The 16,952-nt window shown below is 41.5% G+C and overlaps 1 protein-coding gene across 1 annotated transcript in view; it reads left to right on the forward strand.

The window, feature by feature from the left end:
• The window catches only part of LOC147751482 (cadherin-related family member 4-like), an 866,423-nt gene that overhangs the window by 574,977 nt on the left and 274,494 nt on the right, over window positions 1-16,952 (forward strand). Inside the window, exon 16 of the mRNA XM_086938604.1 lies at window positions 12,109-12,324. Within this exon, the coding sequence (XP_086794730.1) occupies window positions 12,109-12,324 (216 nt within the window). The remainder of the gene's footprint in view (window positions 1-12,108; window positions 12,325-16,952) is intronic.

The raw sequence follows: 16,952 nt of genomic DNA on the forward strand, positions 1-16,952 counted from the left end.
AGTCAAGAAACAACCATGAACAGAAGAGATAATAATAGAGAATATATAGTACAACTTATACAACCACTCATTCTTCAATACAGCTTGGCATATATATAAAACAAATATAAACTTTACAGAAACACACAATCACTGGGTGATGTCATCAGTGATGTCATCAGTGATGTCACTGACCATGTCATGAATGTTGTAATATGTGGCGTCCTCAGCAGAGCATTGAGGGTGCGTGAGTTATCGTTAGCTGAACTAACTATAAAAGGGGAATTTCTATGGTTTTGTACGAGTGAAATGTCCAAATAACTGTCTGAAACTACTCTTGGCTGTACTGGCACAACTTTTTTTGATAAAGTTTCCACATTTTCACTTGTCTCCAAATGTGTTGTGTCTTCATTCGTATGCCATTGTGTGTGTCACGTATTCTCTGGTTGCCTGCCATACGTAAATTGCTGCCCCATCCGGACTGTGGGTTTGTACTTATGCGTTCTCATGTGCCTGTTTTGTACTGATGCTTTTGGATGTATATCCGCCACAGGCAAGTGCATTTGTGTCCTGTGTGAATGTTTGTGTGAATGTTTGTGTTTGGACAACATTTTGTTGTATGTTGGTGTGCTCTGCTTCCTATGTGTGTGAGATGTCCCTTCATGTGAAGTTTTGTTCACCCTTCTCCCTTTCATGCAGTGTGCTTTTCACTTCTGTGCTTGTTCTGTGGTGTGATGTTGGCAGGTTGTGTGACGTGTGCTCCTTGTTGGTCTGTTTCATTTTGACCATGGTTTGTCTGTAGTTGTGTTGTACTTAATTATGTATGTGTGCCATTGTGCCAATCTCCCCCGTCCCATAGCTCTTGCTTGTTCCCCTTCCTGGTGCTGTTGTGTTTGTTATTTTGTTGCTCCACAAATTAATACATGAAAAGAACAAATTACAATAGTTCCTTGATTCTTTTAGATTGCAAAACCTGTCCCTATTGTTTTTTTTATCTCTCTATAAGCAGTTCAACACACTTTCTAGAACATTCTACAACTAGGGCAGGTTAAAAGTTCATCAAGTTTTTTTAAACCTAACGATATTTTTTTGCAACATTTTCTCCAACTTTTAATGCCACGTGCAAGTTAAAAGTTCACAATTGTTTTAAGTTCAAACAGAGCCTTCCAAATGCAAATAGCAGGTGTGGTTGAGTTGAGCAAATTTTATTCTATGATATGTACACCACATTTAAACTGATTTTTCTTAACCAATTACAAAGATGCTTTTACACAAAATGAATGTGCACCCTACTTTTAAACAGCAATGCTTTTCATCTCCCAATCAGTTATCCTTTTGTATGGGAAAAAAGTAGTTTCCCATCTTTAAACATATCTCTTATTCTACGAACGGGAATAGTACCATAACCAATCACTGGATTGGTAAAGCTATGACTCAATTAGCTCCTCTTAATTAGGTTAATTCATTTTACAGGATATCTTCAGCTTGCTTATAGAATGAAAACCTTAAAGCACTTAAACGTGAATGCAAGAGTCTAGAGAGGGCATGACACTAGAATATCAATGTAGGATGCAGAGCTATTTATATTGAGAAATATCATAAATGGTTAAGGAAACAAAAGCAGCATTTCGTGCTAATAGAATGAACACTGCATAAAGAACAATTGATGGACAGAACATAGAACAATGTCATACATTCACCCCAGTACAGAGATCTGGGCCTAAACCCATTGGTTTTTTGCTCACCATGCCATTCGAGTTTCGACCCAGCCATATGCAAATCAGTCTTGACCCTGCACTCAATGGGAATGAACACAGCAAATACCAGAGTAAAAGAGGTTTTTTAATACTAACAAAGAACTTTCTAACCCTAGCTGCTGTAGGCTCCTGGCTACATCAATGTTCATAATTATGTAAGTAATTAACTTAGTATTTTCCAGTTAGATCAAAACAATATGTTACTTTCTTAGTCAGTACCAAGTCATCTTTAATCAGTTACCTGATTGCAAATCCCACCTGACATCAGACCATCCAAAGGCTTTGCTGACAGAATGTGACACAGTTTCAGTAAAGGAGGTGGAACAACGAGTGTTAAGAGTAACGTATCGCTCTCTACTGGATCCCTGTCATGTTAAATTTTTCATGTAGCTATGGAGTCAATAACCTCTCTGCTAACAAAGATGCATATTTCAAGATGGCAGTAGTGGCAGAAGATTGGACAACAGCAGTTAATATTCCTTTTTTTAAAGAACCCTATTACTGATTTTTGGATGCTCCGCAACTTTTGACCAATCTATTTATCTTGGGACAAATGCTGATGAATAACCAACTTTAAGAGTTCAAAAGTTAGAAAGTGTTTCTCACCTCCTATGTCCCTAATATCTAACAAGAGAGATTTCCGATTACTTTTCCTGTATTCAGGATGTCCATTCAGGGAAACTGATGTGGGTTGGTAATTTAATTATTAGATGGGAGATAGGTATGGATAGGCACCCACATGGCAGGTACACCAATGTGAGCACAGCCCACTCAACGCTTAAGTTGTACTCTGAAGTGGGTTAATCGATGTATGGAGGAGGATGTTTCCATTTGAGATGGAGTGTTCCTACAACTCTCATAGGCATTACACTTTTTACAGAATTGATTTGATTTAGGGAAGTAGTGAATTGCTGTTCTTGGCTGATAGGTCTGATTACCAACTCAGATCATGACCCTGTGTGCTGGGATGGAAATCTGGGGCTCAAGCATAAGAATTATATATGGTTAAAGTCCTCATTGCTAAATAAACAAAAGGCTGAACTAATCAGAATTTAGTGTGGGATAGACAAGGATTTTAAGCTGAATAAAGTGGATGGGTTCTTTCAGGCAGAGTTATGGAATGCATTTAAGATGGTGATTAGGGGGAAGTGGCTTTCATTGCAGGTCAACTGGAAGTCTACTTTGGTGCCTCACTGTGGAGATACCCTGGGTTGATCTAGTGGAGGCTGAGAAGAAATATCAACAGAGGGGGTCTGCTAGGATTCTTAAAGAGTTGAGAACTCTGAGGGGACACATCAACGTTTTGCCATAGAGCATAAAATGCTCAAATAGCACTTTAATGAAAATGCTAATAAAATTATCAAAACCTTGGTGTTGAGGCGCATAACAGCATGGGAGAAAGCCAGGACTCCCAATGTATTTATCTAGCAAAGCAAAATCATCAACATCAGAGAAGAGGAAAAAGAAGGGATTGGGCGGTTGTACAGAGATGACCGATTCAAAACTAGAGATCTTGGGTTGTTTGTTTCTTGATATTAATTTGCAGAAGCTAGGTCACAGTGAAAGAGACTCCCTGGAACAGGAAATTGCACCAGAGAAGGTTGAAAGATTAATTAAAGGCCTCTCAGCGCAAAAAGCACTGGGTCTAGATGAGCTGACAAACAGGTTCTACAAGAAATATCTCTTGAAGTTGGCAACCAAATGGCCAAATTATATAATGCATTTGGGATTCTAAATTGATCACAGAGTTTATGCTGGAAGCTGGTAAAGCATTGGAGAAAGCTTAGAGACTCATGTACCATTTATAGGCCATTGTCATTGTTAAATACTGATTCAGAAATGTATACAACGGTATTAGTATGACAGTTGGAGTTACTGATTCATTATTTGATTGACCTGGATTAATTGTTATTCATAAAAAATAGGCAAACCTTGAATAGCATTAGTAGAGCATTGCAGTTAATTGGAAGTGAACATGAAGACAGTTTTGCTGCTGATGCTTATTCTGGCCACAGATTAGGCCTTTGACCAAATTAACTGGACTTTTAAAAATACTTCTTTGATAGGATGGAAGTCACACTGGTCATGCAGGCATTGATGTGTCGAGCTTCGAAGAACTTAGGGTAAGAAGTATACCCAATGTATAACAAATGGGGCCCCTGTGGCTAGGCAGAAGCGCAAGACAGTGATGCCCCTTGTTACCAATTGTATTTGCCATCTCTATTAAGCAATAGGCACAAACAATTAGTCAGACAAGGGAGATTGAAAGCTTCGCCTGTGGGAGGCCTCAACATAAAATTAGTTTATTTGAGAATCATATTCTGCTAACATTGGTCAGGCTGAACGAATCTATCAAACTGGTACTGACCATGTTGAGGAACTATTTGTCCAAATTAGATTTTAAGCAAACTTTGTGAAATCTGAGATACTGGGTGGGCCTGAGGGCCTTAGCCTGTGTGAAAGGCTAGAGGGACGATTTAACTTTGGGAGGGTACCACACCGATGTAACTCCCAATGTCGCTGAGTTGCCCATTTATGTCTACTTGAAGTGCTGCCTTGAATAGACAGATGATTCTCGAGGGATGGCAGAATGCTTGGTTGACTATACATATGGTCTTTAGGAGTATCAAAAAGGCTCTACATCCTTGCAATGCACATGGCTACCCCTCTCAATATCCCAGGTGCTCAATTGAAGACATACATGCTCCCTGCTATGACCCATATCCTCTACTGATGACTTCATACCTTTGCGCCTCCTCAGTCTAATACAATTACTATGGCAACTATACTTTAGGGTTCCACTGTGCCTCCAGCGCACTTTGTACCTCTCTAGCAGGAGACAGCAGGGCCCTTTAAGTGGCTAAATTGGCTAAAGATATTGATTTTTAGTGGGAAACCCATGAACATCAAAACACAGTACCACTACCAACCCGGGATGGAAAATGGAATATAAGTGTGCAACAGCTGCAATATATGAGACTCACAAAGTTCATGTTGCTAAAGAAGCATGGCATTCAATGATGCATTTGGGAAGCATGAATCTAAAGTCTTTTCCTTAAGATCCACCATGGTTTGGTGTGGTAGAGTCAGACCAGCGTTTGATGTTGGTGGATGATGAATGTAGAGCAGAATAAACAGACCATTTCAGTTTCACAGATTGTTCCACTTTGCACTAATGTATGCCATGTTCTTTCACAAATTAAGCACTGGGGACAAGATTGAAAGAATGTGGAAGGTAATTGTGAATGCTATTATGTCATGGAGGCTACTGCAATTAGGCCGATAGCATTGTTTGGGTACAAGAGCATAAATGTGAACATTTTGATTTTATTGACAGGTGAGAAATATAGTGAATTTCACTGCTGCATTTCCATACCATTACTAAACTCATTGTCCATTATAAACCCAAATGTCTGCAGTGTCCCACCCCACAGATTGGGGTATTTTCTCAACAGGCAAAAGTTCATATACGTTTCATTTACAAATGTGGCCCACTTTTTTGTTACACAATTCAGAAATTATCCTGATTTCCCCTTTTCTGAATAAATAGAACTTGCTGTGCTTTGCAAGCTACATTTAGAAATGTGATATAGTTATCCAGCAGGTGGAAATTTTGGTCGCTTTGTCAGACCATACTTCATTTATCAAACTCTTCAAAGCCACGTCATTCCATCATTATCTGCTTATGATGTACCTCTACCTGCTGGTTCAAATAGACGCTATTATAAAAATAAAGTATATACCTCTCACAGATTCCACAACAGCGATTTTCCCCAGGAGACAAAAAGTCTTCGATTTCATACTAATAATTGCGACACTGTAATATCTGATTACTTTAGGCTTTTTTTTTTATTGCTGATGCATACTTAGGACCACTTAATCCTAGTACATTTCATCCATTTGACAACATCATGTGCTGACTTTGACTGTAGAACTATCAGTCATTCCATTAAAGAATATGCAATTCAGAATCTTGGAAAATGGTTGGATGAAACCCTGTCTGAAGGCAAGCAAATTACTATGGTGTTCAAGAACATGATTTTTTACCTATTGTTTCTAAGAAGTAAAATCCCTCTGCTCCAAGTAACTCCTCACATTGAACTAACAAGCTAGTTTTTAAAAATCGAACCCCTGTGGCTCGCTGATCACAAGCCTGCCACACTTACTTCCTGGTCCGCCTGAAGCCGGTCGCCTTCGACTGCGGGCGCCATCTTGGGTCGGGTTGTTGGTCGGCCTCTCCTTGACCACACCCCCCTCGCCACACGGCTACTAAAACGACCACTATGTGTCAGGGCAGCGGACGAGCGCAGCGGGCGCGACGTAGGCGCGCCGGAGTCGCGCCAGAGTTAAGCCCGTCTGCGCCCGTCCGCGGCCGGCCGGGGCTAAGGGCCGCTACTCCTGGTCCTCTTCTCCGATACTCTTCTACGGACCTGACCCTACTACAAGGTCATTGGCCCCTCGACCCTCGCACTATTCAACGGACCATCTCTATGGGCTGTTATTCTCCCTGTCATGCCTGCCCACTAGGCTGTCCTCTTCCTTTGGCTTCCCCGTCGGCTCCCCTTTCATCAACCATCTCTGACCTCCGCTCTCCCCTATTATCTATTATTCTATTAAATACCAGATCAGCCATTAAACACCACCAGGAACTTTTCATTCTCTTAGACACGGACAAACCCGATCTTTTGCTATTAACGGAGACATGGTTCTCTGAATCTTCTCTTCCGTCTCTACTGGCTGCCCTCCCCTCGACCTACTACACTATTCGTGCCGATCGCCCGGGCGGGAAAACGGGTGGAGGCGTTGCCCTCATCGCCCGTACTGACTTCCAGTTCCAGATTCTCCCCTCACCCCCCTTGGGAGGAATTGACTACTTGGTGGCCCGTTCCACCTCTTTCTCCCCCCACCTAGCCATCGTGCTGGTCTACCGCCCACCTCAACCAACCCCATCTTTTGTTCCGGCCTTTCAAGATTTACTCGGCACCCTGGCCGTCAACTATGCCTCGGTTCTAGTCCTCGGGGACTTCAATTATTGGCCGACGGACCCTAAGGAATGCGCCTCATCGAAGGAATTTTCGGAAACCCTCCTTTCTCTTAATTTCACCTCCCTTGTCCACACTCCCACCCACACTCATGGCCACATCCTAGACCAAGTCTGGTCTCTCAACTGTCCCCTGTCTGCACTGTCTGTTATCCCTTGCACTTGGTCCGATCACTTTTTAATTTCGTTTTCCCTTAGCCTCCGTCAGACCAAGACACCTATCCACGCTAAAAACTCATGGGCTCGCAATTGGGGCAAGGTCAATTTGTCCGACCTTACGACTTCACTTCTGGCCTCCTCTCCCTCTTTACTGGGCCTGGACTCCGCAGCTCAAGCCAAAGCCATCGATTCATGGCTTATGAATGGAAGCGACTGCTTGGCTCCTCTTCGGCGCACCTCGATTAGGCGCCCTAAAGACGCCAATCGGTGGTTCAGTAATGATCTGAAAGAACTGAAGCTTACAGTTCGACGGGCAGAACGCAAATGGAGACTGGACTATTTCCCCATCTCCAAGACCTGTTATGTCCTTCTCCTAGGGACTTACAAAAAAAACATCACTGAGGCCAAGAAAGCCTATTTCTCAGCCAAAATCTTGGCGGCCGAGAATCAACCGAAGGAGATCTTCGCCATCACTCACAACCTGCTTTTTCCGACAGGACCTCACTCAAACCCCCTCCCTCCCAGAAACTCTGCGATTCGCTGAATTCCTACTTCGTAGGAAAAATCGCGACAATTAAATCCAACATCCCCCCTCCCTCCCCTCTCTTTGTTGATCCTCTGCCAACCCCCGTCTTAGCCTTTTTCAATTCTTTTCCCCCTCTTTCTGAGGAACTTTTCCTGTCCCTCCTTCCCAAAATCAAATCCGGTTCCCCTTCTGACATCTGCCCGGCACACATCTTACGGCAGGTCTATTCTGTCTGTACTTTGCCTCCTCTTGGCTTCCTTAACGATTCACTTGCCCAAGGGGTTGTCACTCCATCACTAAAATCCGCCTCCATTGTTCCTATTTTAAAAAAGCCAGGAGCCGACCCCTCCGTGATGGCCAACTATCGTCCCATCTCCCTTCTTCCCTTTTTGGGGAAGGTGCTTGAGCGACATGTTACATCTGCGCTCAGCTCCTTTGTCGAGGAGAATGGGAGGCTGGCCCCGTGTCAGGCTGGGTTTCGACCCAAGCACTCGACAGAGTCAGTGGTGGTGTCAGTACTAGACACCCTCAGAGAGGGTATGGACGTAGGCAAATCTCAGACGCTGGTCCTCCTTGACTTGTCCGCCGCTTTTGACACAGTGGATCATTCCATCTCACTTTCCCGTGTCAGGGCGGCGGGCATAGGAGGCTCAGCCCTTATTTGGCTCTCGTCCTTTTTGAGGGACCGGACCCAGGCGGTTCATCTTGGGGAGTTTTCAGCTACCCCCTGCCAGGTCCAGTGCGGTGTTCCCCAGGGCTCTTCTCTGTCTCCTTTACTGTTCAACCTTTACATCTCGCCTCTCATCTTTGCTCTACAGCAGCTGGAGGTCACGGTTTATAACTATGCCGATGACCTCCAGCTCATCTTTAACCTATCTTCTTCCTCCGACTCCGACTCCATCTCTAACTTCCAATCTATTCTATCTTTCATCAGGGACTGGATGAACTTCAACCACCTGAAGCTCAATCCCGATAAGACGGAATTTGTGGTTACGGGTGGTTGTTCCAGTCCCTGGAATTCTCTATTTTGGCCCCCTCCTTTGGTTCTCCACCTACCCCAGTTTCCTCTGTTAAGACTCTTGGCATCAAGCTAAATGACAAACTCACTATGCACTCCCAGATAGGTTCGGTGGTTTCTTCCTGTTTTCTTACTCTCCGCACTATCCGCTCTATTTCTCGCTTTTTTTCCTTCTCTGCACTTAAACTAATTATGTCCGCACTGGTCCTGTCCCGCCTGGACTACGGGAACATCCTGTTCAATGGCATCCCTCAGTACAGCCTGCGCAAACTGCAACTGGTGCAGAACCAGGCGGCCCGCCTTGCCTTCGGTCTCCCCAAATTTCATCACACCTCTCCCCTCCTGAAGACCCTTCACTGCCTTCCCGTTCGGGAACGCGCCTTGTTTAAATTAGGCTGCATGGCGTTTCAGGCCAGGACGGGCCTGGCCCCTCTTTTCATATCTTCAGCCGTCAAAGCTTATGTCCCTGGCAGAGACCTTCGCTCCTCGGCACAACATCTTTTAGCAGTCCCTCGCTACCGGAAAAAAAAACAGGGTGGCTCGAAATTTTCCACTCTTGCCCCCATGTTCTGGAATTCTCCCCCCTTCCACCTTAGGTCTCTCACTCAATATTCCATTTTCCGTAAAGCTTTGAAAACATTTTTATTCACTCAGGCTTTTCTGTCTTAAACTCTGTTCCCCTTTTCAGTCTATGTCTTAGCGACTGACTCTGCCAGCTGGCTGTTTGCGATCTCAGCGCCAAGAAACCGCTCAGGTGTATGTTGCGCTTAATAAATATTTTAAACTTTTAAACTTAAACTTAACAAGGCCTTTGATACTTTGAAGTCCTGATTACTGTAACACTGTGTATTAAGGAACACTTCGGGGCTTGCAGAATCAGGAGTTGGGTCATTAAACGGAGGTAGAAACATAGAACGCCAAATGGCTCTAACTTTCAAACAATATGGCTGAAATATTAGGTTGATATGCTGTGAATATTTTGGACATGCCTCCTACAAAATATTCAAGAGTTGAGCGAGAATTAAAAACCTGAATACTGGATGCAACACCCAACCCAGCATATGATCATGAATGCAGGCCCGACACCAGATGCATTGTTGCTTTATAGCATTAGAAGAATGATTCAAGTCCTAAGATTGAAATGTATCCTTCTTAGTGTTGGTTCAATAAACTTTTATACCGCAAACTCTTTGTCTGCTCAAGAGGTTTATATGAAAAAGGGAATTTAGGTGTTGACTTCATTTTTGGCAAAAGAATATGGGAAGGTTTGTCCTAATTGCCACCTTAGACAGCAGGGCAACAAGGAGCTTCTACAGTGTACCACTAAGATAGAAATCATATGTATACTAACAGCACTCTATGACAATTAAATAACTTTTGCAAAAACCTACTCACTACCCAGAGCAATGTACTGCCTCAAACTGCACAATATCATTGTAGGCAGAGAAACACAGCGTGCCTGACTTTTTATGTTATATGTAACTTTCATGGAAGTCAGATATATCATGAAAGAAGTGGGCCAAATCCAAAATATATTCACAGAAGTATTTCGTAAAAAGTACATCTTTTAAACTGTATATGCTATTTTTTTCTCTATCCAAAGAAGTGAACTAACATATATAAATAAAATAAAAGAAAACATATGTCAGTGCTAAAAAATATTAGCATGCAAGTGAAGAGAATCAACTATCCAAAGTATGTACATTAAGGGCTGGTTTATATCTGGTGGGCGGAATAAATATCATCACCATGGCGGGGTTCTTTCATCCTGCCATGGTGAGGTTATTCCACCAACTGTATTAAGAAATGTCTACTGCTTCCGCATATATCTCTTGCATTTGGAAACGAAACAGTGATGGAGTACCCTTGCTGCCAACATCTAAATCAGACCCTCAAGTATTTTCCAAACAAAACCCAATACACAGATGGCTGGTGACATTCCAGTGGTGACCAATGCTATTGAAGTTTTGTCACATGCATCCTAGACCAAAAAGTGGAAACTGTAAATGAATTAAGAGCAGAAATATGTTGCGGCATCACTCCAATTGGTGAACTATTGATGTAAGCTAATATTTTAAATGCATTGGAATCCTAACAGTAATTACTTATTGTTGTCCTGCAGGATTTTGCACAACTTTTTATTAGAGGTCAGACTAAGCTCACTGGTAAGTCAAAAAGGATTGGGAGGACAACATTCCATTGCAGACAGTGGACCAGGGCCCTTGTTGGTGAAGAACACCAGCAGCCTCACCATTGGCAGCTACTATGAAAAGGTGGTGGTGGGAGATGAAAAAATGAAAATAAAGGTCACTTACCTGTTCATGTCACACGCTTCTTGTCATCCTCTGTTCTTCCTTATTCCCAGAAGCAGGAAGCACTCAGGCTCCCCTAGGTCAATCAGGACATTGCTGTCACCATGACAACAACGTTGTGATTGGTCTGAGCGACCTGGTTCAGCTCTCAGATGGGAACTGCGATCCTATGCATGATCTCCACCCCGGCTGTGAATTACAGCCTGGTGGAGAACAAGCTAAGTGTGCATAACTGTTTGGCCGGCACAAGATAGCTAGCCAAACTATCATGCGCACTTAAGGTGCATATACCACTTCTTCTCCTGCACTGTGACAGAATCCCAGCCCGCCCTGCTGAACCTGGCTCCATAGACAAAAATAAAATGATAATAACATCCTGTTATTATCATTTTATTTTTCCTGTGTTGCACTGCTCAGAAGTTGTGAGGCGAGTCTCCTCTGCTTTAGTGGAGTAGCCGATGCTGAGTCTCTCCATTGTCATTGCCAGGTTTCCAATCCAAGAGTAAAGATTGTGGGAAAAATCTGACACTTACAGTGGGGAACTTCCTTTTGGTAACCTTAGACCTTAAGTCTAAGTTTGGACCCGAAGTCAAAGGGCCTGATTCACAAATGTAAACTTACACTTTTGTTTAATTTTTGTTTGTATTGAAACTGACAAAAGTGTATTTTAATATTATGTTTACGAGTGAGGAGACTCCGCAGTTGGGGCTGAGAACTCTACACATAAAAAGATACAACATGCCTATGTTTTTATGTGCTGAGTTCTCTGTCCCGACTGTGGAGTCTCCGCACTTGTAAACTTTTAAAATACAATTTTGACGCTTTCATGACAAACATAAACTTACACAAAAGTCTACGTTTATTTTAGTAAATCAGGCCTTGAATGCCTAATAGCTGTTTACACACCAATAAGAATCTGGCCAAACATAATTGCCTGTAACATGCCGATTCTTGGGAATCAATGAGCTTGAGATGATTAGAGGGAACTGTTTTCCAAACAATCAATGAATGCATAACGGTGTATACAACATTTTTTTATAAAATACTTTACACGAAAGAAGTATAGACTTAAAAGACAAATAGCGTCAATCGTGTAAAACGTTAATTAAACTAATTGAGCAAGCGTACACCTTACTACAAATTTGAAACACTGAATGCTGTACTGTGGAAATTTATTCAAATACCAGAGTAGTCATGCTGATGTCTTTGTGTTTGCACCACGTTTTTTATTAAACATGTAAGCTATTTATCCACACGCATGATTTCCATACACAAAAACAATCCTTGCTTACGCCCATCCTTGTGTTTTTGTACAGGCACAGTAACAGTGATTGTGAGAGTAACTCGTGTCAATGAATTTAAACCGGTGCCAGGGAACAATGTATTCACCGTGGTGGAAAATAGTGAATTGGGGACTCTGGTGGGGACGGTCAAATTCACAGATGACGACTGGCCTTTTAACAATCTGAAGTATACCGTTGTAGCAGGAGACTTTGGAACACCTCCAAAGTTTTACATCGAACCAAACACAGGTACTCACTTATGTGCCAATTATCTGGTGAAAATGGAATTTCATGAAGTCTCTGCAGGTTTGTGCAGATAACGACGTTGTTTATACTCTTTAATGTTTTCAGAGTTTGCATAATTCCTAATGTTACACAAGATGTGAAGAGTATGGATGACTTAATAACCATCTGTGCTTCCACCTCAACCACTTTCGACCTCACATGTAGAGAAAGTGCTTCCCTGATCACTGGAGTCTTAACCTCTGAAAGGTGGAATGTGAATACATGTAGAACCCTACAGTAATATTTCTTTTTAAAATTACAGATCTGATCTTATCATGCACAGCCACAAAAACAAAGAATTGTTCTTAATATCCTATGTGACTCCAAAAAAAGAAACCTTGATTAACGTGTCTTTAATGCTGATTATTTTAGATGGCAAGAGCTATAAGACAACTATATTTACTTTATTTTGTATGCACTAATAATTATTGTTTTACAAACCAATACTCAATTATTCATGCATTTCATTTTAGAGGAACAATAGTAAAATATTTAGAAATTCTATAGCATACGTTAACTATATCAGCATTATACAATAAAATATTAGCCTCTGAAATTGTTACATTAAGTAAAAAAGGCAAACAAAACAATAAATGAATCAAGAAGAACATGAGGCAGTTTCTGTCTCGAAAGTGTAAACCCCAACATTCCAATACATTTTCTTAGTAGATAGACCACACATTTTAAAATTAAAATAAAACAACAAACTTTGAGGTTCAAATTGGCACAAAGATAAAACTGTATCTACTCTTACTTGGCAACATAACAAACTGTTTGAATCCTCTAACTATAAGAACGATAATAGATGTAAAGCCCTTTTACTCACTTATTTTATCGAACATATTTTTAACTGTGCTTGTGATGTCGTTTATTGAGTGTCAATAATAGAAAAGTCCACCTTAAACCATACACTAATTTATAATCTTCTGCTCTAGTTACAGTAAGTTCTAGATCAAAGATATATTTAAAGTACCAGAAGGAATTTGTGATATTTCATACTAATACTGAATGATTTATACATAGAACTGCAGACAAAGGGCTCGACTCCAATGTCGGTCAGAATGGCTTCGAATCGGATTTGAGTTTGGACACTCTGACCCAAAGCCCTTGTATGTGACCGACTAGTTCCCAGTTCCGAAAGAGCAAGTACAATGCCTGGAATACGTAAGCGCTGAAAGAATCGGTTCTGGAAGGCATCCGGATAGGACAAGTCTTTTGGTTCCGATTCATGTAGCTCTTTGGACTTGGTTTTCAGAACGAGCAAGTACGATGAACAATTCGGACAGCCTTTCTTTCATTTTGACCGGAACAAATCGGCTGCCAGAATCAGTCTTTTGGGGGCCTGCAGCAGGCCCCCTTCACCCAGGGCCCTCTGAATCAGGCCCGTGGGGGTACCCTCTTCCCACCCATGCACAGTGTGGCAGGTACCATGGGGAGCCCGCCACAGGGTGCATGTTTTTTCCCAACAACCCCTTTTTTCAATGGGAGCCTGTGTTCGCATTCAGAACACAGGCTCCCTTTGAAGTCAATAGAAGCCAAACCGAATCGTATCCGGATGCATTGTGATCACTCGTTCTGATGTCCCCATAACTGATTTGTCTGGAAAGCATTCCTGGAACAGATTCGGTCGCAATGCATTCCTAATGAGATCGGAATCGAGCCCTTAGAAGAGTGCTGGTATGTTTCTTTTGCCCATAACCTAAAATTATGATATATACCTATATCTATCAATCTGGGCTGGACTGACTACCGGGCAGTTTGGAATGCTGCCAAGCTGGGGGCTGCTTTCACAGCGGTGGGGGCTGATTTCATGAATGGAGACCTGCGTGTGCTTCGAAATTATTATTATTTTTTTTTTATTATTGCAAGAAGACCATCTTAATCAAAATTACATACAAAATGAAAGAAAAATTCAGTTTCTCCTTTGACAGCTAGAGCAAAGAATAGACATATATAAATCCACAAGAACTTTGTAGCAAATCATAGTTGAAACAACAAATTTAGCATTGGTCTCTAAACATATTTACAGTTCAAAAAAGTTCCCCAAATTTTTTCCTTCTTTTTCAAGGTTTTAGGGCCTCTAAGTCTTGCTAAAGAGAGTTCCATAACATTAATTTCATTTATCAAGTACCACCATTCCATCATGCTAGGAGGGTCTTTTAGAATCCAGGACCTAGCTATAACTAACCTAGCACAAGCATATACTATAGTTAATAGATCCCTATGCTAACTGAAATTATCTATAAAGTCAAGTAATGTCAATTTTGGCGATATCGGCGGAGTGTTAATTTGTTTCCTCGTAAGAACGTCAGTTATCCCGTTCCGAAATATTGATAACTTTGGGCATAGAACCAACATATGCTCGATACCTGCGGCTTCCATATTGCATTTCGGACACTTAGTTCGGTCGTTAGTCTGATTGCCACGTGTCCAGCTAGATATTCATTGTGGGGTGTAGTATAGCTGAGTAACTGTGCGATATAGCTGGAGCCTCAGATGAGAAGACTGGACTACGCTGTTTATTTGGCATAGTGAAGCTGAGATCTGTTTGGGGTTAATGTTAACTCCTAGTCTAGCTGACCATTTAGCCGCTAGTTTCCCACGATCGTCCCTTTTACTTACAATCAAATGGCCATAACTTAAACTTATAAGTGATTTAACTTTGTCTGAGTAAAGACATGTTAACACTTCTGAATGTGATGCTTCTACAATCCTCTGATTTGGATGTATTTAAAATACATATCGTCGTTTAATTCAAAGATAAGTTTAATAATGCCAAAATCTAAAAAGCCATTAGGGCCATAGAGGTCTCCCAGAACAGTGATTCCGTGCCTAGCCCATACCTTCCCTAAATCGTCTGAAAAAACACCCGGTAGTCCAGGATTACCCCATAGTCTAAGCTCAGCATTGTAGAAAGAGATTTTATCTAGAGTCATAATTTGGTTCCAGATTTTCTTGATATGCCTAGCAGTCTTAAATTTTACTCTTTTGAAGTAATTAGGATCATGTACGCGAAGCAAAAATTGATTACAATCAAGTCCCAGCATGTACTGATGGTAGAATAAAGAACTCTCATTTTTTCAGCAAGCTTCGTATACATTGAAAGAAAATAGCAAAATAATATAGTCTGAAATCAGGAAACATCAAGCCTCCCTTTTCAATTGGTAACTCCAATAATTTGATGGATCTACGTGCTTTTTTATAGCCCCACACAAAGCTACTGCAAATGCCTTCTAGTTTCTTAATTTTTTTTTATTAGTTTGCAAAGGTATTGATCTAAATAAATATAGTAATTTGGGCAGTATCTTCATTTTGATTAAATTAATTCGCCCTACTAGGCTGAGCGTTATCATGTGCCACTTCTTTAGAATTGACGTGATTTCCTTTAACATGGAGTCATAGTTCATAGTTATCACCTTATCTATGTTAGCTGCCAACTTAATTCAAAGCTGCCAACTTAATTCAAAGATAGGTTGCGCTTTGGTTTATAGTTAGCAATAACTTGTGTCTTGCTTACATTGAGCTTGTACCCAGACACAGCTCCAAAATTTCCAGCCTCGTGTATTATTGCCGGAATTGCTGTAACAAAATCAGTAGTGTATATCGCTATGTCATCTGCAAACGCAGTTATCTTTAGACTTTTACCACCATGTTGTGCAGGTATAATACTATCCTGAGCTGTCAAAGCATTTAAAAAAGGCTCCAAAGATAACGCAAAAAGTAGAGGGGACAGAGGGCAGCCTTGCCTTCTTCCCCTCTCTATCAAAAACGTAGCTGACTCAGTTCCACCATAACTAATCTTCGCCCCTGGTGAATCGTAAAGCGAACATACCCAATCAAGATAGGGCCCTAATGCCAATCTTTTTCATAACCTCCCACTAATACTCCCACCCCACTCAGTCAAATGCTTTTTCTGCATCTAACATTACCATACCGAGTGGGGTGAGAGTAGTTGAGGCAACATTAAAAGCAGTGATTGCCATATTTACATGGGCTGTAGTATCTCTCCCTGTCACAAAACCATGTTGCTGGGAGTTAACTAACACTGGCATGATAGGGGCTAATTTTCACATCCGAGTTGATCAAAGAGATCGGCCGATACGAGTCGCATTCTTCTGGGGGTTTATTTTTCTTTAAAAAGAAAGCTATTTTAGTGATTTTCCAAGACCTAGGGGCCTTTCTAGATTCCGTTATAGAGTCCATCACTGTTTTCAAAAGAGGAAATAGCTCTTGTGCACATACCTTATATAGTTCTATTGGCAAGCTATCTTCTCCTCCCACTTTGCCTGAGGGTAGGGCGAGAGTTGCCTCATTTATTTCGGACATTGTTATTGTAGCGTTAAGCTGCTGAACAGCTTCAGTACCTATAGGTGTAGGCATATACTCATCCAGATACTGAAGTATTTTAGCTGTAGTAGGGGCATTGTCAGGTGTGTATAAATGACAATAGTATTTGGTAAATTGGTCAAGAATTTGATCTGTTTGTTCATATTTACATAAGTCTGGGCCTCAAATTTGTTTAATCCTAGTTCTGGCTTTCTTATCGGCAACTTTGTATGCAAGTACTTTGCCAATTCTATCTCCGCCCTCAT

This window comes from Lissotriton vulgaris, chromosome 1_1 (genome assembly GCF_964263255.1).
Source record: "Lissotriton vulgaris chromosome 1_1, aLisVul1.2, whole genome shotgun sequence".
NCBI classification, from domain to species: Eukaryota; Metazoa; Chordata; class Amphibia; order Caudata; family Salamandridae; genus Lissotriton; species Lissotriton vulgaris.